Source organism: Lampetra fluviatilis, chromosome 16, assembly GCF_964198595.1.
Source record: "Lampetra fluviatilis chromosome 16, kcLamFluv1.1, whole genome shotgun sequence".
Lineage (NCBI taxonomy): Eukaryota > Metazoa > Chordata > Hyperoartia > Petromyzontiformes > Petromyzontidae > Lampetra > Lampetra fluviatilis.
This window is the reverse complement of record NC_136290.1, coordinates 5,956,650-5,981,528: the sequence shown is the minus strand read 5'-3', so window position 1 is coordinate 5,981,528 and position 24,879 is coordinate 5,956,650. Positions and strand designations below refer to the sequence as shown.

The following is a 24,879-nucleotide window of genomic DNA, read 5'->3' as shown; positions in this document are numbered from 1 at the left end:
GAAACCCTTCGCAGTTTCGTTTCCACTTTGTACGCGTTCATAATCAACGTTTTTGGGTGAGATCGCATTATTATAAATGTGTCTCAACCCTCCACCACCCGACGTGGTCAATCAGTAAAAAATGTGTCACGGTAACAAAATGCCAATTAGTGACTTCTTCTGCCCACCGGTGTGTTTGAAGAGTGAATCCACAACATTTAGAATTTGAGTACGACGTTTCGCTGGCAATTACATCCAGCATCTTCGGGCGATTTGCCAGAATCGTGAAGCAATCCACCTGCTTAAGGTCTTAAATAGTGCAGGATGGCGTCATCTTTGTTGAACCCCATCAGGTTTCGAGATCAGAGGCGGAGGTGGGGGGGTATTGCAATTATGTAATAGATTAGTAATCAGCCACTTAGCATGTGACTCCTCTAAAAGGAATTGCAATAGTGGAGGGTTTCATCCATGGCTGATGATTATGGATATATTTTTACTTCAAAACACTGTACTAAGTGGGAACGCCTGACCAGGTTATAAGGGTTGTTTTTTTGTGGAAAGAAAGTGGAGCAGCCAGGGAAGCCCTACACATAAATAGTGCGTAAACTTCACCCGTATATAGGTCGATGACCTACTGCCGCCTTCCCACGGGCACCACATCGCTGCCCTATAGGTAGGTATCCTATGTCCTGGTTGGCTCCATCTGTACAAGATCCACCAACCCAGTTTCCACCAAATAAATGACTCCAAAATCTTTACGCTGTACTTCAATCAAAGTTCTGGCAGAGATATTATTGGCTGGCGTTGTGACAGCAGTGTGCGATCAATCTCCGGCAGATCGTGCATTTTAAAAACCACAGATTCCTCAAACGCACCTTTGACACACACACCAACGATTTCCCAGCGTTGATTTTGTTTCTAAAGCGGCAGGAACGGACGACGAAGAACACTGCATTTTTCGAAGAGGACTGGCTTCTCGATAAACTGGACGCCATCGTCAAACAACTGGGAAAATAACAGCAGCAGCAAGAAAATGATGATCGTGGCATATAGATAACTGCTTTTTGTCGAATGGCGGCACCTTTGTGCCGGCGAGATTGCCGTGGGGGGCGCGCCAGCCAGACGCGCCGACGTGTCTGGCTGGCGGGGTGACGCAGATGATCTTTAAGAGGACTCGAGACGCAATCTCCGAATGCCTTCGCTCGCGAAAGACACGCGCGGTTGCTATTGTGCGCTCGGGACACCCCGCCGAACTTACACAGGGGTCAACAGCCATGAGAGATTTTGCAATCGCCTCCATGGCATGAACCCTGCTTCGAAAATGCCTAGTCACTCAACGTACAAAAACAACGCGGCGGCGATCATAATACATTCCATAATGTCAATCCACTGATGGACAATAATGTCAACTTTGTAACAAGGTGCACATTTGCTCACTCTCGTAGGGAGAGAACGACTCAACAGGAGCGAGGAGGATCCACAGACAAGGACGCGGGAAGGCAGCGACGCGATGAGCCGTCGCCAAACAATTGCTTCCCAACAACACCTTTTTGTTTTGGAGATTATTTCACCATGTTTAGTGCGGCCTGGAAGCGTATTATTAAATAAGATACATTACAATTCCTTATAAGGGAAACAAACACTAACCGATTACTAATGTAGCATAATCACAATAAAACACATTCCAAATGATTACTAATCTACAACTCGCATCGTAACAATAGCCTGATTACTAATCTAGTATATAATTACAATCACTCCCCCCTTGAATCTTTGCACCTGATGAGTTAATGGGTTAATAATGACGTCACCCTGCTGCTGCTCTATATAAGAACGGGAGACACAGCAGAGCCTCACCATTCTGGCGAATTGCCCGATGATGCTGGATGCAATTACCAGCGAAACGTCGTACTCAAATTGTAAATGTTGTGGCTTCAACACACCGGTGGGCTAAAGCAGTGAACTATTTGTCTATTGTCAACGTGACACATTTTTACTGATTGGCCGTGTCGGGTGGTGGAGGGTTACGACACATTTATAAATAACGTGATCTAAACCCAAAAACGTTGATTATGAATAACATTGGTCGCGAAAGTCTACGTGTTAAACTGATGTTTCACCATGTTTCACCATGTCCGTCAGTGCAGATTGGTGACAGAAGCGGCAGAACCGGTTCAGATATCTCTCGCCGCTCACTCACGTCAGCCGTGGCCGGGAAGACAACTCAGGTCACCGGATTTTCTCAGTGCAGTGTGCAAATTAATACCGTAAGCCTCTCTTAGAAGCTGAACATTGCTTTATGAACATATTGCCATTAACAGCCACTGTGTTACGAACAAAATATACTTCAACTGGAGAACGGGTTTTCTATTTTGACTCAAAGTCGATTTTCTTCATATTTTGTGCTAATTTTTTTGCCAATGTCCCCCCATTATTAACAACAGCGCAAATCGGCAAAAGCCAGGCGACGGTATTTCGTGATTTCACCACAGTGGGAATCTGCCTCCTAATGCTCTCTGGGCAATGGCTATTTTTCACAGCAGAGCGACACAAGCAAGACACCTCGGCAATGCGGGTTCCTCGAAAAGACTGATATTTCAGATGGAGATAAACACAGTCGAAAAATACATTCGCTTGCATTTCTGCCCCCTCTCAAATAAAGAATGCGAATCGCGTGCTTTTTTTTGTAGTAAGTGCACGCGCAAAACATTAGCGCGCGCGTCGACTATTTTAACGAACAAAAAAACATTTAAACACGCTAACGAAATTAACGACTCTTCGCCAGCTGCTCGCCCGAAAGCTCGCCGTGTTCCAGCCAGAAAAGCATTTTTTTTGCAAAACCAGATTCTTGTTCCCTTTATTTTTTTTGTTTCAGTCCGGCAAGCCACTTCTTTCCCAAATCTCCATAACAAAGCGTGGCTCGTGGCACAACCCCAGTGCCACCACGAGCGGCTGCAGCCAAAAGCCAGATTTCGTACCCACCACACAAAGCAAGCCAACGGCCACCACCACCACCGGCACCCAGCAACAACCGTGGGGGCCCTCCCCTCCGGCAACAACCACGCGACACTTACAGCTGTTGGGGAAAGGGCCCCCTGTAATGAGACGGTGGCGTGTGTGCGTGCGTGCCTGGGGGAGGACACGCCTTGTGTCTGGCCAAGCAAATCGACTTGTGTCTGCGCTCCTGAAGCCATTTCGTCTGCCACCGATCCCCTCCTCTCCCGCTTCTCCCTCACTTCATTTTCACACATGCCAATCTTCCTGCCCTGGATCAGGCCGGTGTTGCGAGCGAGCGGTTCAAACGGGGTGAAGCATTCGCGATGGCTTTCTGTTTGCTTCGGCTAATTGAAAGGTGTCCTTTAATTTAACCACGCGCTGAGGGCACGTCGGCAGTGAATCGTACGGCATGTGAAACCCGGGCGATGGGGATTGTTACCGCGGTGCAGGAGTGTGACGACCGCCTCCGTGGGTTGCACGGCGCTCAGACAGCTCAACATGGCTCACAGTCGGAGGGTTACGAGTTCCAATGCAATTTGGGGCTTGACTTTGCCCATCGTCCGTTGATAAAAAAAAAATGCATGACACAATGTGGGCAGTCAACAGTGGCTATCCTGTGGACACACCTCCGATTAGCACGGCCGGCTACGTCGTGCGGTGCGAAAGAAGTTCAACACACGTACACACGCTGGCTCCCGCCATAGGAATGTGTAATTTTACACTTTCAAATTGGTCACACTCAAGTTTCCCTCCCGTCTGCCTATATTCCCCTACGGGGCAAAATACCACAAATGTTAGTGTCAAAATTAAAGTGAATGCTTCATTGAAATCAGTTGCACTCGATGCACCAATGCCTCCGAGTAACTTTGCTTTATTGTCCTCAACTTGTCCACTGCACGTGTCATTCAGTCTCAAAAACGTCTCATCAATGGCTCTGTGTACATCATTGTCTGTGTGTCTCTCTCTCTCTCACGCTCGCTCTTCCTTTCTTTCTCTCACTCGCACACAACTGACAAATTGTTTGAGCTGAGCCATGTCGAAATGCATTGTTGGGTTTGTGTTGCAATTGGACAATGTGCACGTAAGCACGACGATGATGATGATGTCACCTATTTGTGTCTCCGAAGTGGTCTTGCGCGTTTCATTCACGACTCTGCGTCGATCAGTGTCGACGTGTCCGTGCCTTTGTAGGCACACCTCGTGAACGTCTGTGCGTCTCATTCTGAGAGTTTACGCTGCCCACCTCTCTCCCTTCACGTTCTCCCCTGCCCTTGTCCCTATGTCCAACTGGACCCGCTTGCACGGTTGCCCATCCGTGCTTCCGTCTAAACACGCTCGTGTCTCCGCTGCGTCCGTGTGTACATCGCCCGTCCCCGAGACCGACGCAGTCCTCCGTCTCTGCTCCCCTCTCCTGCCCCGGACCCTCTCAGCAGATGGCCGCGGCATCCACCCGACGCGCGTTTGAAGCCGCGACACCGCGCCAGCTGCTTGGAAGCAACTCAACACGGCCGCTGTTCCGGTCCCCTTGGCTGACAGACACCCCCCCCACACCCCCCACTAAGACCCCCCCACCCCACCCACCGAGCCGCCCCCCTCTTCTTGGCTTCCACCTCTAACCCCAGCGCATGTCCTTTGTCCGAATCCCAGCAGGGGGCGAGGACGGGTGGGGGGCACTGATGGGCGGGTGGGGAGAGGGGGGGGTGCTGGGATGGATCTCACCACCAACCCTGCCACCGACTGCATTTTAATTAAAATCCCCCTACCCTCCGCTCACCCACCCGCTCTTCTCCACGGCTTAGCGGATCTAATGAATTCTCCCCGTGGACCACACGTGCATGACGTAATGGTGCTCGCAGCGGTGGCTGCTGCTTCTGTGCAACTTTTGAAACGCGGCCGCCTGCGTCCGTCCGTTTGTCCCCTTTTCCTGCCGGGAAAATTACAAACGTCACTGAACGCTGGGCGGTGTGTGACCTGTGAGCGAGCGAAATTCCTGTCGAGTAGGGTCCTCTCTTCTCCCACTCAGCTCTTGCCGAAAGCCATTCTCTATCCCGCCCCCAGGTCTCGCTTGGGAAAAAAAACAACACTTATAGCCTCACCTGGGTTTTATTAAAGGTCTCAGTCCGCCTACCTGTCTACCACCGCTCAATAAATCTATGACCGGTACCGTGTACATTTATTGGTGTACGTATAGGTTCTGAGCAGGGGCCCACTAACATTGATTGGCCCAATAAACCTCTATGGTAATTGTGAATGTGGGATGATTTGCCCTTGTGTGTGTGTGTTGGTGGGGGAAATGACAGTTGTTCACATACTGAACTATTACGATCTTGGCAACCTGGGTTCAATTCTCAACCTTACACAGCAGTGGCAGGCTTTATCTGACCCATCTCCTTTGCCTCCGCATATAGATCAACTCAGATTTAAATGAATAGCTTGGTGTACTCTTGCAAACAAAGGATGAGGCAACCAAAGGGCGATTGGGGCGTGGTGTTTGGCCACACCACCACCCTCTTCTTGTGTGCTCAATCCACGGAGAGAGGTGCTCACTAACAGCCCTCTCTCTCTCCTACAGCCCGTAAAGCTACACTCCTGTAGATGGCTTTATCTGCCTGCATACGAGATTATAGCAGCAGGACAAAGGGCTCCGATTTGTACGTGTAGATTTGTTTACTGTGCATCCATTGTGCACGGAGGAAGATGGCACTGACAAATGAAAAAAATATATGATGCACTTACACACTCTGGTAAAGAAAACCGTGATTTCCCGATTTTATAAAAACGTTCATTTAAATAAAAATCCCTCCCATTGCGTTGCGCAGGTTTGTTCCAGAACGTTGAGGGTGGCATCGACTTGGGGAGATCTTCATCCAGCAGTGGAATGATCATGGCTGCTGCTGCTGATAATAGTGATGATGATATTATATAGGTAAAAATATGTGAAGATACTATAATTTATTTTGTAGGGCTTGAAAGGAGTTAAAGTATTACTTCTGAGCGAGTTAACTCAGGAGCCTTGCATGGCATTGTGGGTATTTCACATCGCACTCTTCTGACACTGCTGTTTGTGAACGTTGCTTTAAAATCTCATGGCGGCATAAAAACACATTCTCGGATGGAAACCTTGTAATCTTGTGTCAAATATAATAAATATGTGAAATCGGCATTACCTTATAAGGATGAAAATCACAGTAAAATAAGCTCAACAAGGAACCCGACAGTTGAACAATCTGTTTTGTGTATATATTGTTCTTTTTTTTTGCTGGTTTTCATAAAAGCCCTCTTGGGTTTCCAACTTCACTTGCACACAATGGCGGAGCCAGGATTTTCAGGTAGGCAGGGCAACCCCTCCAACAATGAAAAATTATAGGAGTTGTTAGTAAGTAAGGACTTGCCCCTTGCTTTTATTTGACGCGTGTGCGTCGATGGCGCAGCCATCGATCGAGGGTCGAATTCGAACCGTGTGTGATTGGCATCGCGTTCGAAGAAGGTGAATGCCTTCAGGGAAGTCGTGGACTGTATACGCAACTGCGCACAATTCTGTGAGTCACTTACAACTGCTTTGCCGTTACTTATTGCCAATTACGGACGCAGACTATTGTCCTATCATCTCATAGAGTCCCTGGCACGTAATAATATGCTACACAGTGGCAGTGGGGGTCGCAAAATGCCGATTTATTACTAATAAACCCCAATGATCCGATCGAAATTAGGGATTTCGATCGGATCATTGGGAGGGCACGTGCCACCCCACCACCCCCACTGGCTCCTCCAGTGCCTGCACACCATTTAACCTTCTTTTACTTGCACTGTTTGTCTTCACTTGTCTTTTTTGTGAGAATAAAATCTAAATAAAATCATACAAGGAATTGCAAAGTTACGAGGTAAAATCCCAATTAACTCAGCCAATCATCCTCCTATAGGAGGTTAACAATTCGAGTAAAACTGGGAAGACAACAGTGTTTGTCTTACGGATAGAATGTGAAATGTGAAACTTCTACTACGATGAGCCGAGATGGGTACTTGCCCAACTCGGGTTTGCGATCGTCGCACCCAGCAGAAGAGAAAAGCAAAGTATGCCACTCTAAAACATATATATATTTTTAAGTGGCCATAACGATCCGGTGGTTTTGTATTTACAGGAATGCGAGCGAGAGAGGGGGAGCGCATTAAACGCATCTAACGATCAACCGAACCCCGTCGTTGCTAACAACAAACGAAGAGCGGTAACCCACGCGGTTCACCTGCGCGGTTCACCTGCGCGGTTCCCGCTGAGAATTTATCCGACGTTCTTCCTCGTTCGCTCACCGCTCGCTCGCACCACCAGATTTCCCCGCACCAGCGCGACCTCCATCTCACGGGCTCCTTACCACCGATCACGTTACCAAACGCCGCCGGTGACGTTTTTATCAGCGGCCGCGGCGAACAAGAACAAAAAAACTGAACAATCGCAAAGTACCGGATTAAAAAATCCATCGAACTGAAGACTTGAAAAATACAATTACAAAATGCACAAGCAGACGATTTACAATCAAAGATGACTATGGGTGTGACTCGGGGTGCTGCTGCCACAGTGCTGTAAATGGTGAACAAAATGGACTTGCAATCCAGAGGTCTCTGGCTTAGTTTGAAATCTACTGGCATGGCAGTTGAAACAATGGAGCAAGTTTCTTAGATCCCTCCCCTCCCTCCTACCTGTCCACCCAGCAAGACAAATGGGTTCACCGCAGTCAATCAGCAAGTGGTGGAATAAATAAAGTATGGGTAACTCCCACCTCAAACTAACCTTCACTAGAGAGGCTCTCCAGAGCTCTCTATAGCGGAGGCGCCTTCTGCCAGCAGCGGCATGAGAAAGCATTCGTAAGGCTACACTGTTACCTTTCTTCCTGCCAAGTTTTGGTGAAAACAAAACTGATGCCTCCCATCGCCAGCAGTGCGGCAAATGGCCGAGAGCGGAGTGTTCTGTCCATGTCATCATGTATGTACGTTTGTTGAACTTCTTTTGCATCGTACGTAGCCAACTGTGCTAATCGGAGGTGCGGGGAAGGACAACAAACGAAACACAAAGAGATGTGAATCCGGATTGAGATGATCAAGGACTCGTGGTTCGTGTTTTAACGATGCTCATGCAGATTTAGGTTTCGATGGACGCGATGATGCCATTCGACCGAGGGATATGAGCTCATTAAAACGTGAAGGATTGTTCCCCTACGAAAGCGCAATTTATGCTGATAAAATTACCAAAGTGCTTCATGTACCATAAAGCCAGCGCTCTTCACAATGTCAACAACTGAGTGGCTGACTTTAATCTAAAAAGCACAGCATAGTGATCAAGCCAAAAGGCCACAGTGTTCCTGGACGCAAATAAGCACTGAGAGATGCTCATTTCCATTGGTGGTCGTGGGGCAGTGGTGGAAATTCTACATTTCTGTGGCAGGGACCAGTCCATTTAAGGAACAAATTAAAATAACTGTCGACTTCCAGCAAAATGAGTGCCGCAAAAGCGTTACTCATTTTTATTGACCTCAAAGGGATGATGGATTTGAACTCAAAGAGGTTAAGTCTGTGAGCCATGCGTTCTAAAACCAGAGAAGCACCCAAAGATGCCATGGCACAGCGCGACGATAGAGTAAGGGGGCTTGGGCAGTACACGTTGCTAGAAGGAGTGATGATTGATCGACAAAAATAATAAAATAATGACGGGTGAAATGCGTCCACCGGGGGGAGATGGAGCGATGAAATCAGCTCGTGCGCAACGAGACCTTAGCGGGGTTGTTGCATCGCAGAATTTGGGGGCAACGGTGACGGCTGGGGGTGGGGGAGTCCGACTTCATCCAGCAGTGGAGAGATCATAGCAGAGGATGATGACTTGCAATAACAGCAGCCCCCGTTGTCTTGGATGCGGGTTTTCGTACGACTACAATCGCTGTGCTCTCGCCCGTGGTTAAATAAAGGCCGCCGTGCAATTAGTCAAGGCAAACAGAGACCCATCAACACGCTTCATCACCAACGGAACAAAGTTCCCTTGCACGCTCTCTCGACAAAAAGCTGCCCCCCCCCCCTCCAGATGGAAGAAATATCCAGGTGTTTGCAAAGTCACTGCTGTTTAATTATTGTCAGGTGAGGAAGGAGGCGGCTCTTTTTTTTATTCTCAGGCGTAAAAGCAATAAAGGCATAAAACCTAATGTGGCGGATATGGGCGGGCGCCCATCCAGATTATTTGCATTACAATTTACCGGCCGGAGGTGGTAGGGTTCGGCGGCACGTCCAGAACAACACGGCCCTCCCTGCCGCCCCTGCCCTCCCTGCCTCGCTCAAACTGCACGGCCAGCGGAGGGAAATTTTAAACGAGAGACAAAGGCGGCCAATGAATTTAAACTTGCCATCAATGGCAGCCAATGAATTTAAACTTGCAGTTGGCCTGTGGAAGAAAGCTTTTGTTGTAGAGGGCACGTAGAGTGATTTTTTTTTTAAAGGTGGCCCTCATTCGGTTTTCTAACGCTGCACCCAACGTTGAAGCTTACAGCCCGGGTATAAAACCGTATTGCACGGGAGGACAACTCTTTTTGATAGGGGAGGACCAATGTTGCGGATCCTATTATCCACGGGGTTATCCGTGATTTTACTCGCAAATAACCAAGCGGGTGAAAGGATGAACTTGTCGGGATTCGCTCTTATCCGTGACCAAAATAAATCACGGATAATAGGAGTAATGGCATAGCGCTTGCAACTTGCGGATAGCCCTGCGGGTAATAGGACGACTCCTCTCATCCGTGGAAATATCGCGAGTATTAGAAAGTCGCTTTCGGTGTGGGTAAAATCACAGATAAGTGCGGATAACAGTTTATATTAATTAAGTTGTCACTACTTGTGCCACTTTCTCAGAACCATAAACAGGAAATGCCCCGCGCTCCATGTACATTTGAGTGGGAAACAACATCGACTGACTTTTGGCAACACCGTATACACTTTCAAATGTTCAGCAGTGAGGCGGGTTTATACACGAGTAGATTAACGAAAAAAATGGGTCAGCGTACATTATAAACACGAGGTGGAACCAAGAGAAAGGTCCCATTGGGAGGGCGCGTCTCGGCATTTTGAAGCCTTTTAAAGAGGGCCTTAGATGAATAAATAAGTATTTTAATGTATTTTATTTTGGTGAATATCTATAAAATAAAAACATTTTCGAGGTCTCAAGGAGGGGGTCATCTCCCCCCTCCCCTCAGATCTGCCAGGAGAGTGTTGGTGACGAGGTTCAGTGTCGCGACTGGGGCTTTAGGGGTACTGTACACCACTGGGGGTTATATAAGTGGCTGCTATGGTAGCTGGCTGGGTGTTATGTCTGGCCAGAGGGTGTAGTGATGCATCAATTCATCGACGAAAATTGTCATGTAAAGCTCACGATCGAAGCACACGTGTACGAATTGATTTTTTTCAGACTTAAAACAACTTACACACAAATCATATGCCAATGTGACATGCAGGCTATTGGGGCAAACGAAAGTGGGTAAATTACACAAATGAGGTGGTAAAAACGCGAATAACAAATTAACTCATTTGCGATTCGAATCATAGCCACGACTCGTGATAATGAATAAAAAAAAACACATGAGAAGGTAAATAGTTATTTTACACAATGTCTGGGAGCCAGCCTGCTTTCTAGCACCAGAGCACTTTTCATCGGGCATTGGCTCAATTTCCAATAATGGCCGCTCTGGCAGTTTCTAAGGGGAATTACCAAAAGTGTACGGGAAATGCATGGTTTGGCGTCCTTATTGTTTGTTTACGAGAACTGTAACGGCTGGACAGAACATTTTACGGCTTATTCTCAAACTCATAAAGTACAGTCGGTGCAAAAAAAAACGTATTGCCAATATCAAAAAATTACGGAGGAATTAATAGCAGACCCAGCATGCTTTGCATTGCAAGATGACATCACCATTCAATTTACAAGCGTGTGTAAGTGCTTGCTGTGCAGTGCATATCGTAGTTCCATGTCACATCGTCATCTTGAAGGGAAGGGCTGCAACCAAGCTATAATAAATTGTTTCTCGGTGTTGCCGTGCTCACAGAGCTCAGCTCAACATCGGAAGGTCAGGAGTTCAAATCCCTGATAGAGGTCGGACTCACCCCCCCCCCCCCCATCATTACTCTGGGATTAATAAGTTGAGCACCGCTTTGCAGAAGCTCAACAATCGTGGCTGTCCTATGAAGAGACAAGACCCCCCCCCCACCCCCTAGGAATGTGGGAATTTTACCATCACTGGCTTAAGGCAGGCAATGAAATTGAGCATTGCACAATTTTCGTTTGGATATGGGGGATATTTGGACTTACCTAGGGGGAATAAAACCCCCAGTGGAAAATCATTATTCTCCTGAGTTTCGAATTAAACCATCGCTGGCAACTCACAGGGTAAAAACAATAACGATAGTTGAACACGTTAAACTTGCTAAATGAGATTTGTCTCTCACGAGGTTAAATAAAGGCAAGTAAGTTGAACTGCATTGACATGCAGAAAGGTTGCCCAGAATACAACCCTGCGCTTAATGTTGCAGAAGCTCTGCCAAAAACTTTCCCCATAACCCTCTGAAACCACATTCTGCGCAAGTGCAATTTCACCCTACAAGCTAAAACGTTCACGAGTTCTGTCCGGCTGTGCTGTAAATTTACAATAATCACCTTATACCTCCGCCGCTTCAAAAAACCCATCACATCCGCCAGGTAGTGAGATCACAGTCCAGTTTCCTAAACATTTATACTCCGAGTCATTGGTCTAATGTGCTCCCCTCACCAGCCCGCACTGATGGACAGGGCAAAACGGAGCGGATGAGAATGAACAAAGCAGCCCTGGGTTTAATTTCCGAAGCAGAAAAAAAACAGTAAAGCGTCTCCCCTGTTCAAATGAGCGTTAGGGGTCGTCGCCACTGGTCTGCTTCGTCGTCCTTGAAAATTCCACATTTCCTTGACGAGAGTCAATCTCACCCCACTGTGACACAACCACTGCTGCCTTCCCTCAATGTGGCAACCCCTTGGGGGTTTGGTTATGAAGATAGGCCGAGTTGACCCCTGGCTGGGATTTGAACTTGCGACCCCTTGCGACTGCGAGCGGAGCACTCTAAAACGGAGCACCGGAGATTCGTTAGCGGCTGACAAATCTAAATAAAAACTAGACTCGTTAAAATTGGCAGCGTCGGCCTTTAAGGAGGCAATGAGCCACAGTCTGCCGCGTGAACCACAATCGCAGTCGGGCGGTAAACGAGAAGCGTCTTCAGTTACTCGCCATGCGCGCCCGCCTCCGTAATTATACACGACGGGACCGAAATGCCGAGGTAATAAAAATATGACAAATCTCAGCCTCGCCGTGTTTTTATTGCGCCGCGCCGCCGTGCTCAGTCGTAGCTGACGCGGGATGCCTGGCGCCTAACTCGCGCTCCGGTCGCTCGCGTGTTAGCATAGCCTCGCCGCCGCGGCCAGAAAGGGCCCTAATTGGACTGGTCCAATGCCCCGGCTCGATTTTATTTTATAAACCCTCAAAGGCAGAAAAATACCACGATCGCTTGTTTATGTGAATGCGTGCGTGTCCTGCACGTGTGTGTTTGTGTGTGTGTTATGCATGTGTATGGACAGCGGTAGTGCAGTGGTTAGCGCACCTTTCTATTAACCTGGCGACTCGAGTTAGATTCCCGCTCATAGCAAATATGAGTGACAAATATCTGAACCGGTCTGGGCCCTCCCCTAGGTCGACTCAGATTAAAATGAGTACCTGGTGCGGTGCGTAAACATCTGCTCTGGGGAGACAATGGTGGCCGGGTGCGGCGATGGCCACACCACCCCCTCTTGTGCCTTGTTGATCATCATAGGTACTCGATTACATCACTTGCCCCAAATGTCATTCAAGCTATAGGGGGGGGTATCTTTGTCTTTGTTGGTGTGTGTCGAGCAGGACTTAATAGGTGCTGGCTACATTCAACACCACCTAAAGAAAGTTTCCTTGAATCAAAATGTGCCCCTGAATCTGGACCTTCACTGAATCGCGAGGGAGACAAATCATGAGATCCATATCAACTATCATACAATGCAGTATATTACAATTCAGATTTATGTAACATCTAAATTGCAGCATCCACATCCATCTCCAGACACTCTCATAACAGAATCTGGTGTGGGACTCCACTAGGTTGACCGAGCTTAATATTAATGCGGTGTTTATTGTGGCTGACGTCAGCACTTGGAGAGACAAATGTGGCAGGACAAGTACGGTGCTGGCCACCCCCCTCACCACCCCCGTCCCCCTTTGCAGTCTCAGTAGGCGCTCGCTAACAGCACTTGCCCCAGGAGTCCACCCACATTGACATAATCACCTTTTTGTGTGTTTGTGGACCTTAATTGGTACTCGCTAACAGCGTTTGCTCCAAAAAGATCAAATTCCGCTAACAAAGATTGCTTTTGTACATATGCTACGCTCCAATGTATAAGAGCTAGGCAAATCCAGGCTTTCTGGCCTTGAAGATTGCCCTCTTCATTCCACACAAACCTCCCTTCTCCGTCTGTTTCATTTTAAAGAAAACGAAATTATCTCTCTGCTCAAGTGATAAATGGCACGACACCCATCTCCAATGGCGGTGCTGAGACAGCAGTGGAAATTTCCCACAATTCCATGACAGGGTTCATCCATTCAAAGGACGGCCAGCGTTAAGACTTCCCACAGAGTGGTTATATACAGTTGCTCAATTTGTTGACCCTCGAAAGAAGGGATGATGGGCTGAGTGGACCCGCTGACCGGGATTTGAACTCAAGGCCTTCTGACCGAGCTGAGTGTTCAGTCAGCAGACAACAAATATCGCACTCACTGGCCGCCAAAGCCAAGCCTTGGGGCGAAGCATTATTCTTTGTAACCACCACAATGGGTGAATATATTTTTTCAAGGGTATTAATGTACAGTTAATTAAATGTACGAAAGTAATGACCGTACCAGTAAAACTGTCTTGTATGTACTCCTTTAAAAAACAAAACAAATGTGAGCTATTCATTGGGCTCATTTTTTTACGTCTAACGTTGCAAAAAAAGTCTGTAGACTAGTTTCAATAAATCACACCTTAATGTGCTCACTGTTAATCGCGTAACACAAGAACTCAATCAGCGCTGCATTTAAGATGACACGTGAGGACCAGTCGTGGTCGAGCAACTTGGAGCTAAGAGCTCAGTGTGCTGAGCTGGCACCGCTGAAACCCTGCATTCAAATCTGGGCAGCAGCCTCCGAGTAAACGCAGGGTCCTCAAGTTGATCGCCTAACCAGTGATGCACCCAAAAAAACCCACCAAATTTGGTTTTTTGCTTAATTTCTCTGCATTTCAGCTCTGCGAGTTAAACATATAAGTTTGCCAAGTTGACGAACATTACTCTGTAGAAGGGCATTGGGGAAAATACTTCCCCCCCCTAAGAGGTCGTTGGAAAGAGTCTCAGAAGAAGTTCTGTGAATTCCACTTCCGTGGGACTGCTCGCGAGCACAGGGTGTTGGAATGCACTGCAAGAGTTTACGAACGGCTTCTTTGCTTCACGACACAACACGGATAGCGCACTCTGCATTGGATTGGGGGGAAAGAGACACAAATAAAAGACGGAAGGGGCTCTCAAGGGCTCGTGGAATTCCTAAGCTAGTCACACATCAGCCTTCTGAGGTCAGACATTTTATAGCCAGGGTCACATCCATTATGCAGTCCAGTATTTACACAAGAGAAAGGTTAACTCGTCCATCTGTTTTACCGATTCCAGCCATCAAATCCCCTTGTTGGCCTTATGCCTTTTGCATGTAGTGCAGATTGACTTTTCTGACCATGGCCTTCCTCTTATACAGTATTCATCATAGGCATGATTTGGTACTTGCTCCTTTGTAATTCTGTAACACAATTTAGTCGTAATAAAAAATAACACCGTCAAAAATAGGTACATGGCCCAATTTCCATCGTGATGAACCCACTCTAAACTATAGTTGTTGTCAAAAATGGGACAATTTTGGCAAAACTCGCCGATGCGTGACCGTTCTGCCATTGCGTCAAGATGTGAATTTGGCCCAAAGTGTTATCTCCATTTGAATTTTCAAGGGGGGGCAATGCCGATCTGGCCCCGTCTTTACGTGTCCCACCAACCCCAGTTCCGAGTCATTGAATGATTGGTGCGTAAAATGGGCAGCACACATAGCTAAGAGAGAACATCCTACTTATCAAGAACCTCTCAAATCCGGAGAGATCCCTTTAATTCTTTGTGAGGCTTCCTCATTGGATTAGAATCCATTAGCCCAGCTGTGGTGGTCACGCCAATGTGTACCATTGAAAATAAATAGACAAAATAAAGATCCCCCATATAGCCTCATCAGACTGTTGGGAAAAGTGCTGTTAGCGAGCACCTATGAAGGCCGCCATAGCACACGAGAGGGAAGGTGGCCAACACCACACCAGGCCGTCCTTGTCTCCCAAAGTGGTGATGTTTACACACCGCATCAGGTACTCATTTGAGGCTAAGTCGACCTAGGAGAGACCCAGGACCGGTTCCGATAACCGTCACCGGTGTTGACCGTGAGTGGGGATCGAACTTGGGTCACTGGGTTCGTAGCGAAGCGCGCTAACCGCTACACTACCGCTCCCACAATATAGGCAATGTGCACACGCACACGACAGTATGTGGTCATTTGAAGACAGAACAAAAACATACACGTCCAGGGCTATACGTAGTTGGCATTACACAGTTGGCATTACGCTCTAACTCATGAGTGAAGAAATGGATTCGAACGCCTGAGCTCGAATCTAGGTTAGGGTTAAATCATCCCAGCCATCGCGATTATCATTATTCTTATAAACATCAGCAAAATGTCTATAGGGACTCTTTGTGCCAGGGCAGTATCAAGATGATTAAAAAAAAGAAAAAGTCTATAAACTTTATGGCATTTCCACAGGTCGTTAGATGTTCAAACACCAAACAGACACCTGCCTGCAATAACCTTACACACTTGCTGTAAAACATGCAAACAAATATGTTTTGAAACCGATTGGCCTCCACCAGAGAGAGCCTCTTTCATTGCTTTGTCTCGCCAGTGCTAAACCATTTGGTGCTTGAACATCTTAGCACCTGTATATGTGCCAGGAAGGGTAAAGCCTTTTATTTATTTCTATCATTAGCAAAATAATCATCAGCACCAAAACAGTCACCACCACTGTCATCATATTCCCTCCCAGCCAGTAAAATAAGAACCACCCAGTGAGGCGGCACTCTTTACTATGAAGTCAGCAGCGGTTATTCTCAACAACGGAGATACTGGTCCTCGACACACGAATGTGGAATTGCCACCAGTTGCTTAGGACCATCCATGGAGGAGGCGAGCACTGCCTAAACGCTCGTTTGGACATGGGGACACCGATTTTAAAATAATACTATATATAATAATACTATATATAATAATACTATATATAATAATACTATATATAATAATACTATATAATAACTCTGCGACGTAAGTCATCAGTCATCAACCGACCCATTTGTTATGACTCATGCCCCATTGTTTTCAGTAAACTTTTCACCTCCACATTCATTCATATGGGACACCAATGCTGAGCCAGCTGTCACCCGCGTGGATGATTCATTGCAGTCTCACCGCAAGGTGGACATCATTTTCACCTGCCCGGAAATTTCGCGAGTTGCTACGATGTGCCGAGGCCGCGCGTTCACCACTGGTTGCAGGGGGTTCGCGGTGCGATACCCTGCGGCCGCCCTGGTTAATGCTGCTGTGCGCCGTTCGCTTCAGTGGACGTTAAATACCCCCTGGCGCCTTTCGAAGCGAGCAGGCCATTGCGTGCCAGTGTCAAGGTCCAAATTTGCCAAATTCGGAAAATGGCCCGCAAATTACTCGATTGGAATCACACCGCAGCAATCGTCGCGCCCCGGCATGGCACACGTGGGGGTGGGTGGGCAGCGCCACGCCCGGCCGCCTTTGTCTCCCCATTGGCGATGTTTACACATCACAGCAGGTACTCATTTGAAGCTGAGTCGACCTAGGGGAGGCCCAGGACCGGTTCAAATAATCGTCACTGGTATTGGTGGCGTGATCTGGAATCGAACTCGGGGACGCCGGGTTCAAAGCGTAGTGCAAAGCGTAGTGCAAAGTGTAGTGCGCTATCCGCTACACAACCGCTCGGCCACACAAATCAGCAGCCACATACAAACACACAACGAACAACCAAAATAAACATCACCACTCATAACCTTTCATGCAAATTAAGGACCCTGTCATGTTCCTCAGAAGCCTCCCCGCCGGTCAGGTTAATCATAACACAGGGGCATTCAAACATTTACTGAGCTCTTAAAGGGAGTTGGGTTAATGAGTGTTCGAGAAAATTTCCCCCCACATAAAGTCACGAACCCACTGCAGAAATGAACCCACCCGATCTTTTGTTTTCATTTTCTGAACAAGACATGCACATTACAGAAGTGTTGTTTTACTTGTGTGGACCCTGCTGGAGCAATGTGGATTTTCTAGCAGTAATGGATCAGGGCCCACCAACTAGTTAGTCAATGAACAGTATAAGGAAACGAAATTAATATTGCATTCTCAAAGTCCAGAAAGCATGAAAAGCAGCATCATCTGTTCTAAGGCTACTTACTCAACTAAACTAAATCTATTTTTATTTTACCAACTAAGGCCCACTCTCTTTTTTTTTTAGATGTGACATTGCCACAAATGATAGCCCAACGAAGTGGCTTATTACGTGGAAATGTATAGCAGCCAAACACTCTAAACGCACGTCGATTCTAAATGTGAAGGGAAAAACTGGAGGACCCGGAGAAAAATCCACTCGACCACAGGGAGAACATGCAAACTCCAAATACACATGGGTCAGAGTCGGGATCGAACTCACGACTTCCTGTATACCAGACAAGGTGGTTAAATATCTCGTCACGGCGGCATCATTAGTAATCACTGATAGTGTACGACGAAGTAATATTGAACCTAAAAAAAACGTCACACAGACACAATGCTGTTACATAGCAGCCCCTCGCTTCGCAAGCATTGTTCACTCCACGGCACACTTTCGAGCTCGCTCAATCTACGCGGCACACCGAACGTCCGTCTGCCGCTGGTACTGCGTCGTCGCGACCAATGGAGAGGGGAGGGCTGGGGGTTAGGGAGGGGAGAGGGGCTGGATCGGACATTGAACGGCACGGAGGAGAGTTCGTCTGTGCTCGAAGCTTTCATGACTGCAAGGATTCATACTCTTAGGTTTTTTCGGTAAAGTCACGTAGGTAAAAAATAAAATTAAAAGTTAATAAAAGTAATAATGGAAATAAATGCAGTAATGCAGTAATTTTAGCTGTGACGGTCCCACCTGATGACGGAGACTTGTGTTGCCTCCGAAATATATCGTGATTTATTATTTTATTTTATTTCCATTATTACTTTTATTAACTTTTAATTTTATTTTTTACCTACGTGACTTTACCGAAAAAACCTAACAGTATTCTTTCCTTTTCCATAATTGCGGAAAACACGGTGGCGTTTCAGCTGGCTCTTTTCCGTAGCAAATTGGATTAACATGGTTGGCTACGTACGGTGCGAAAGAAGTTCAACGTACATACATATGTAGCATTGCGCCGGTTGCAAAGCGCTTGTCTGTATGTACTGTATAGATCTGCGGAGGCGTCGTAACGCCGGGTTTTTTGTGAGCACAATTTTAAGTGCGTCTACTTTTTGGAATTTGCGAGAAAGAGAAGCTGAACAGTGTGTGCATGCCAATTTTAGATTAAAGAAAAACACACAAATTCCTTGAATAAGGAACAAAAGATATACTATCTCCAGTTTTAGTTGGGAGGTGAAATCAATTTCTTTTTGCTGTGCATGGGAAAAGAAACCCAAGATAATAAATAAAAAACGTGGGGAAAAAGGGTCACTTATGTAATGACAAGGAAAAAAGCGACTTTTGCCAACGCAAGACTCCAAACCAATGCTTACGACGTGCACTAGAAAAATAACCCACCAGCATCCTAATTGGGAGGCTTATCTGAGAGTCAAAGCCTCCGCTCGTGTTTACGTAGTTATGGGAGGCAGCCACACAGAGCTTTTCTCAAAAACGCATTCCTCCCATCTCCCTGGAGGTGTGCCGAGTGCACGTCGTTCATCCAGTGCACGTCGATCATCTGATGAGATTCGTGTGCGTCCAACGTGGAGCGTGCGTCACGTCCCCAGCTACAGAGCTTCAATGGAACTGTGGCCGCGTGGGGGCAATTGACAGGAAAGTCGCCCACCGTTGAAAGATGAAGGAACCTACAGTGCTGGAGTCAAGCAAATGTTGTGCGCAAGAGATTGTGGGAAGGCCTCCCTCTTCCCCCCCACCCGGGTTTTGTTTGGGTCAGAATGCCCTGCGATGCAAATTTAAGACCCAGGGAAAGAGCCACTCTTCAGTGCGCACGTGTGTGTGCATTTTGCTAGGACTTCAAGTGTACATAGCCTGGCACAAGCGCCGTGGTGACCTCACCGCCACTTAGTGACGAATGGCGATTGTTGTTGTTTGCGAGGACTGTTTTACAATCATGAGCAGGGCAAATGACTCGTCTCACCAATTAAAATGTTTCACTTTTATCCATGTCCCATTATAACTTTTACCGCCCACAAAATGATATACTGTAGCTACAAAATAAAACCCCAAGTCCAGAAGAAACACGTTCTGAAGTTGTAATCTCAACGCGATGTGTACCTGAACTCGCCATTTTACTGCAAGCTGGCCATTGTGTTCTGGTGTTTATTGGTCTCAAATGTCAAATTTCGAAAGAACAACTTAAAAAGTCAAAACGATTGAGGCACCAACTGAGGGCCCCTACATGCCCTCTTGTTCCCAACTGAACGAGAGATAATGAATGTCAACGGGCCCTCACCTGGCTAAGAGAAGAGACATTTATGCTGATTGCCTGCACTTAAAGCGTCGTAATCACAGCAAACTGACGCACGCAACACAGATAAACAAATTACTAAGACGAGTATTATAATAGTAAAAACCCTATCCATGTGCGTGTGTGGGTGAGGTGGAGGGTGCGCGGAGCGGTGGCGCAGTGGTTAGCGCACTGCGCCACAAACTCATTAACCAGAGTTCGATTCCAAACGACGACTCAACTCAATTTTGAGTGATTCAATTGAAGCGGTTCGAGACATCCCTTAGGGAGACAAACACGGCCCGGGTGCGCTTCTGACCACACCAGCGCACCACGCAATTCAGCCTTAATAGGTGCTCGCTAACATCCCCTTCCTTCCACCCCCTCTACGCCCCCATAAGTCAATAAAGGCTACACGGGAGACCTTTGTCTTTGTGTGTTAACAGATGCCTTCATTGGCTTGCGTGGTAAACAGACGCTGCCGCTGTGTGTAAACGCAGCCCTTTGTTGATGCATATTTTCCATTTGAAACAGAGAGAGGGGGGTTGGTGGTCGTTCTTCTAATAGTCCAACACATACACAAGAACTGTATTTGCTATAAAAAAAAATCTATATCGAAGACAAAAAATACTCCGAAAAGTGGGAAAGACGTGTATATTGCACAGAATGTAATACGGCACAATGCACAGGGTAACACCATCCTCTCTTGTGAGCACATCAGAGACAGCGAATCAGTTTTGAAAGGTGCACAACTCTGTAGTGTACAATATTGAGATTGGGCAGGGCCCTTCACCCAGCAGTGGATTGATCATGGCTGATGAGATAAATGCCATTGATTGGTGGGAGACATGTGGAGAATTTAAATGAAATGTTTCCCGTCAAATATTGTATCTAAACTAAAAACTAAACTATTTTGTTGTTTTACCAGGTAAGGTTCGCTGAGCTACGTGGATTTTTTTCAGAAGCGTCCAGGCCACAAAACAATGGCTCAACAAAAGTGGCTTGTCATCATCACGTGGAAATGTTGAGCAGCAAAATACTCCAAACGCGTGATGTTGATTCTAAATGTGGAGGGGGGAAGAAAAAACCCTGAGAAACCGGAGACAAATCCAAGCGACCAACGTGGAGAGAGAGAGAGAGACACACGCAAACTCCAAATATACAGCAGGCGTCAGGGTCGGAATCGAATCCACAAACCTCCTGCATACCAGGCGAGGGATTTAACAGCTCACCAATGCAGAGCCCCTATCACAATGCAATATCGAATCGATTATCTAGATATGCAATCGACCCTGTCATTTAAATGTATGCTATTTGTCTGAACGATGAGTGTGAGGAGGCATGGGGGAGTGTGTGTTGCTGTTGTCTAATTTGTCGCGGCTATCCCATCCATCATTCCATGTGAATTGAGTTTAAACCGAGGCATTCTTTCCAGCCATTAAATATTCAGCGTCAGCCTCCATGTGAACGGGCAGGTGAGGAGAAGGCAGGTGAGCACTGTAGGTTGTGTGTGGAACGACACCAGGGGGTATGGAGCCACAGGTGAGATGAGGACATTTACTCTGCAGGTGAATGGGTAGGTAGGTCGACACAGGGAGAGCACACGTCCTGTTTGCGATAACCTATTGATACACAGACGTAGACACGACATGCAAAGTAACAAGAAGACAAAGACCCCCCCCCCCCCGTACAGCCTTTAACAGACTGTTGCTGTTAGCGAGCACCTATTAAGGCACACGCAGGGTGACCAAACACCACGCCCGGTCGCCTTTGTATCCCCAACGCTGATTTTGACACATCGCAACTAGGTACTCATTTAAGGCCGAGTTGACCTAGGGGGGTGGGGTTCAGGGCCGGTTCAGGGTTGCCAATGACATTGGACGTGAGCGGGAATCGAACTCGTGGTCCGCCGTGCTTCGTTTCGCAGAGCGCTAACCGCTGCACCACCGCTCCCCAAATTATACAGACAAAGATCCCCCTTATAGCCTTAACATGCCGTTGGGGCAAGTGCTGTTAGCGAGTAGCACCTATGAAGGGGGGTGGGTGGCCAGCACCACGCCCGACCGCCTTTGTCTCCCAAGTGGCGACGTTTACACACCGCACCAGGTATGCATTTGAGGCTGAGTCGACCTAGGGGAGACCCATGACCGGTTCAGACAATCGTCACCGGTGTTGGCCGTGTCGTGGGTGGGATTCGAACTTGGGTCGCCGGGTTCGTATCGTACCGCGCTAACCGCTGCACCACCGCTCCCCACAAATGATACACACACGTACAGAATATCACACACATGCAGACACATGAAGATCCCCGCGTTATATAAACCGTAGGGCAAAGTGGGTGTTTGCAAACATCCATAACACGCGTGGACATCAAATAAGCTGCCCTTAAAAAACACAGACACACACAGCTCACACATTACCTGGACAGCATAGCCATCAGAAGCAAACAACAACAACAATACAACTCCTAAAATACCATTGTTCCCCACCGCCTTGGTCACTCCTCTGCTGATAGTTACACATCTCAACTTAGGTGGTGATCATTTATGGCCGAGCCGACCTAGGGGTTGACCGCCACCGTTTTAAAAAATATTGTGTTGTGTGCCACCGGTGTCAGCTGTGGTGGGGAGACACAAAGACAAATATCCCCCGTGTAGCCTGAACAGATTGTTGGGGCAAGTGCTGTTTGCGAGCTCCTATGAAGGCCGCTCTCACGGATACACACACACAGATAGACACACACACATAGACACGCACACGGATAAACACACACACAGATAAACACACACACAGATCGACACACACACAGACACACAGATAAACAGACACACACACACACACAGATAAACACACACACAGATAAACACACACACAGATATATACACACACACACAGATATATACACACACACAGATAAACAGACACACACATATATACACACACACAGATAAACACACACAGATATACACACACATGGATAAACAGACACACAGATACACACACAGATAAACACACACGGATAAACAGACACACACACACGGATAAACACACACACACACGAATAAACACACACACACACACGGATAAACACACACAGATAAACACACACACAGATAAACACACGTATAAACAGACACACACACAGATAAACACACACACAGACACACACACGCGCGCGCACACATTCACACTCGGACACAACACCGCTTACTCACAAAGGCTGCACAACAGCGGACACAAGACCTCCATCCTCTGCCGTGATCCAACTCACCATCTGAACAGCCTCCCCATGGCTTGGAGCACCATGCTGTCTGTCTGTCTCTCTCTTGGCTGCTGCTGCTGCTGCACGGGCGTTTCTTGCTCGGCTCTCGTTCGCGAGTGCCTCTACTACTGTGGCGTGTGGCTACAGCAGTCCACGTGCCATGGGAGGGTAAGAATCCCCGCACAGGCAGTTCCAGAGCAGCCTCTCGCTCTCTCTTGCCCTCTCTCTCTCCTCCCTTGCCGAGATGTCCTTCGGCTCGCGGTGCGGTTGAACACCACCAGCTCACCCACCACCCAGTCACCCACCAACTCACCCACTCACCCACCACCAACTCACCCACTCACCCACCCACCACCAACTCACTCACTCACCCACCAGCTCCCACTCACCCACCACCAACTCAGCGGTGTTCAATATGAACCTCGCTGCGAGATGTTAAAAAAAAAATAAACGTTAGGGGCTTTTCATTTGAGTTATCTTACCGGCGAGCCCGGTCTACTTTGAAACAACGAGCTAAATACGCATCAATTCACGCGAAACCCTCCGATTTTTAAAAAATCACAATATCTCGCTCGGCGGCCTCTCCCGAAGCCGTCTGACTCAGTGCCTCTCTGTGAGTGTCTTGAACAGACCGCGCTGAAACGTATTGTGGACAGCAGACACACACACGCACAACACTGTACTGTTACAGACCCACCCACCTCTCTCTGTGGACCTCCCTTAATCCCTCCCCTCTCTCTCTGTCTCTCTCCTCCCTCTCATTCAATCGCAAACCTCTCTCCAATCTCTCTCACTCCCCCCCCGTCTGTGCGGGTATTTTCTCTCTTGTCTGCCCGGAGCTGGGCGCTTTTCGCCAGAGAGGCCGTCCACAAATGACGTCACGCGATTTTTGACCCCCCCCCCTCGTCACACGGCGTCACAAAAAGTCAGACCCCCCCCCTCAAATATGACGTCACAAAGCTCTGCCCCCCCCCAAAACCATATTTCCATTTTGAAAATAAAACATGCTTCAAATCGCTTTAAACTATTGTCATTGTAGTGCGTATTTAATGTGGCGCTGCACTCTGATGTTGTAGGAGCAAACATTTATTTAAAAGTCTATTTAATTAAGTAGAACGTGTTGTCTATATTTATTTAAAGTTTCGCATTTTGATGTGACGTCACATTTCTCAAACACCCCCCCCCTTCGTCACACATCGTCACAAATGTCTGACTCCCCCCCCCCCCCCAGGTGCGTGACGTCATTTATGGACGGCCCCTTTACACGATGCACCATCAGGTTTAAGTGAATCATTAAAGCATAACGTCGCATATCCGGCCAATTATTCCGCTCACTATGCACGTGCACATCGATGTTCACATATCCGATGTCTTCGTGTGTTTGTCCCGGAGAGCCGTCGATGCGAGGCGTTGTATTTGTAACATGGACCGGAATATCGTTGAAAAAAGTGTTCTCGATTTTTGCTAAATACTCGGTTTAATCTTCCATGACTAAATTCGACAAACGAGGGTGTGTCAATACACCAACTTGCATGCATTCACCCTCATCTACATTACATATTATAATAACATTTAAATGTACATTGAGACACATTATTTGTGTATGAACGCACAATAATTTACGGGTTATAGTTCACTGTCCATCATCCTTATGGGGTGATAACATAGGTAACACTTCGTGGGAAGTCAATAGCGATTTCCAAAATATATCCTGGCCATAAATACTGTA

The 24,879-nt window shown here is 47.3% G+C and overlaps 1 protein-coding gene across 2 annotated transcripts in view; it reads right to left on the bottom strand.

Annotated features, from left to right (window-relative positions):
* LOC144936481 (MOB kinase activator 2-like) overlaps positions 1-24,879 on the bottom strand; it is a 77,738-nt gene that overhangs the window by 33,632 nt on the left and 19,227 nt on the right. Inside the window, exon 1 of one of the 2 annotated variants that reach the window (XM_078863574.1) lies at positions 23,160-23,529. The exons of the other annotated variant lie outside the window; for it this stretch is intronic. Within the exon in view, the coding sequence (XP_078719700.1) occupies positions 23,160-23,194 (35 nt within the window). The 5' untranslated portion in view covers positions 23,195-23,529. Of the gene's footprint in view, positions 1-23,159; positions 23,530-24,879 lie in introns of those variants that run through there. 2 annotated transcript variants of the gene reach the window in all.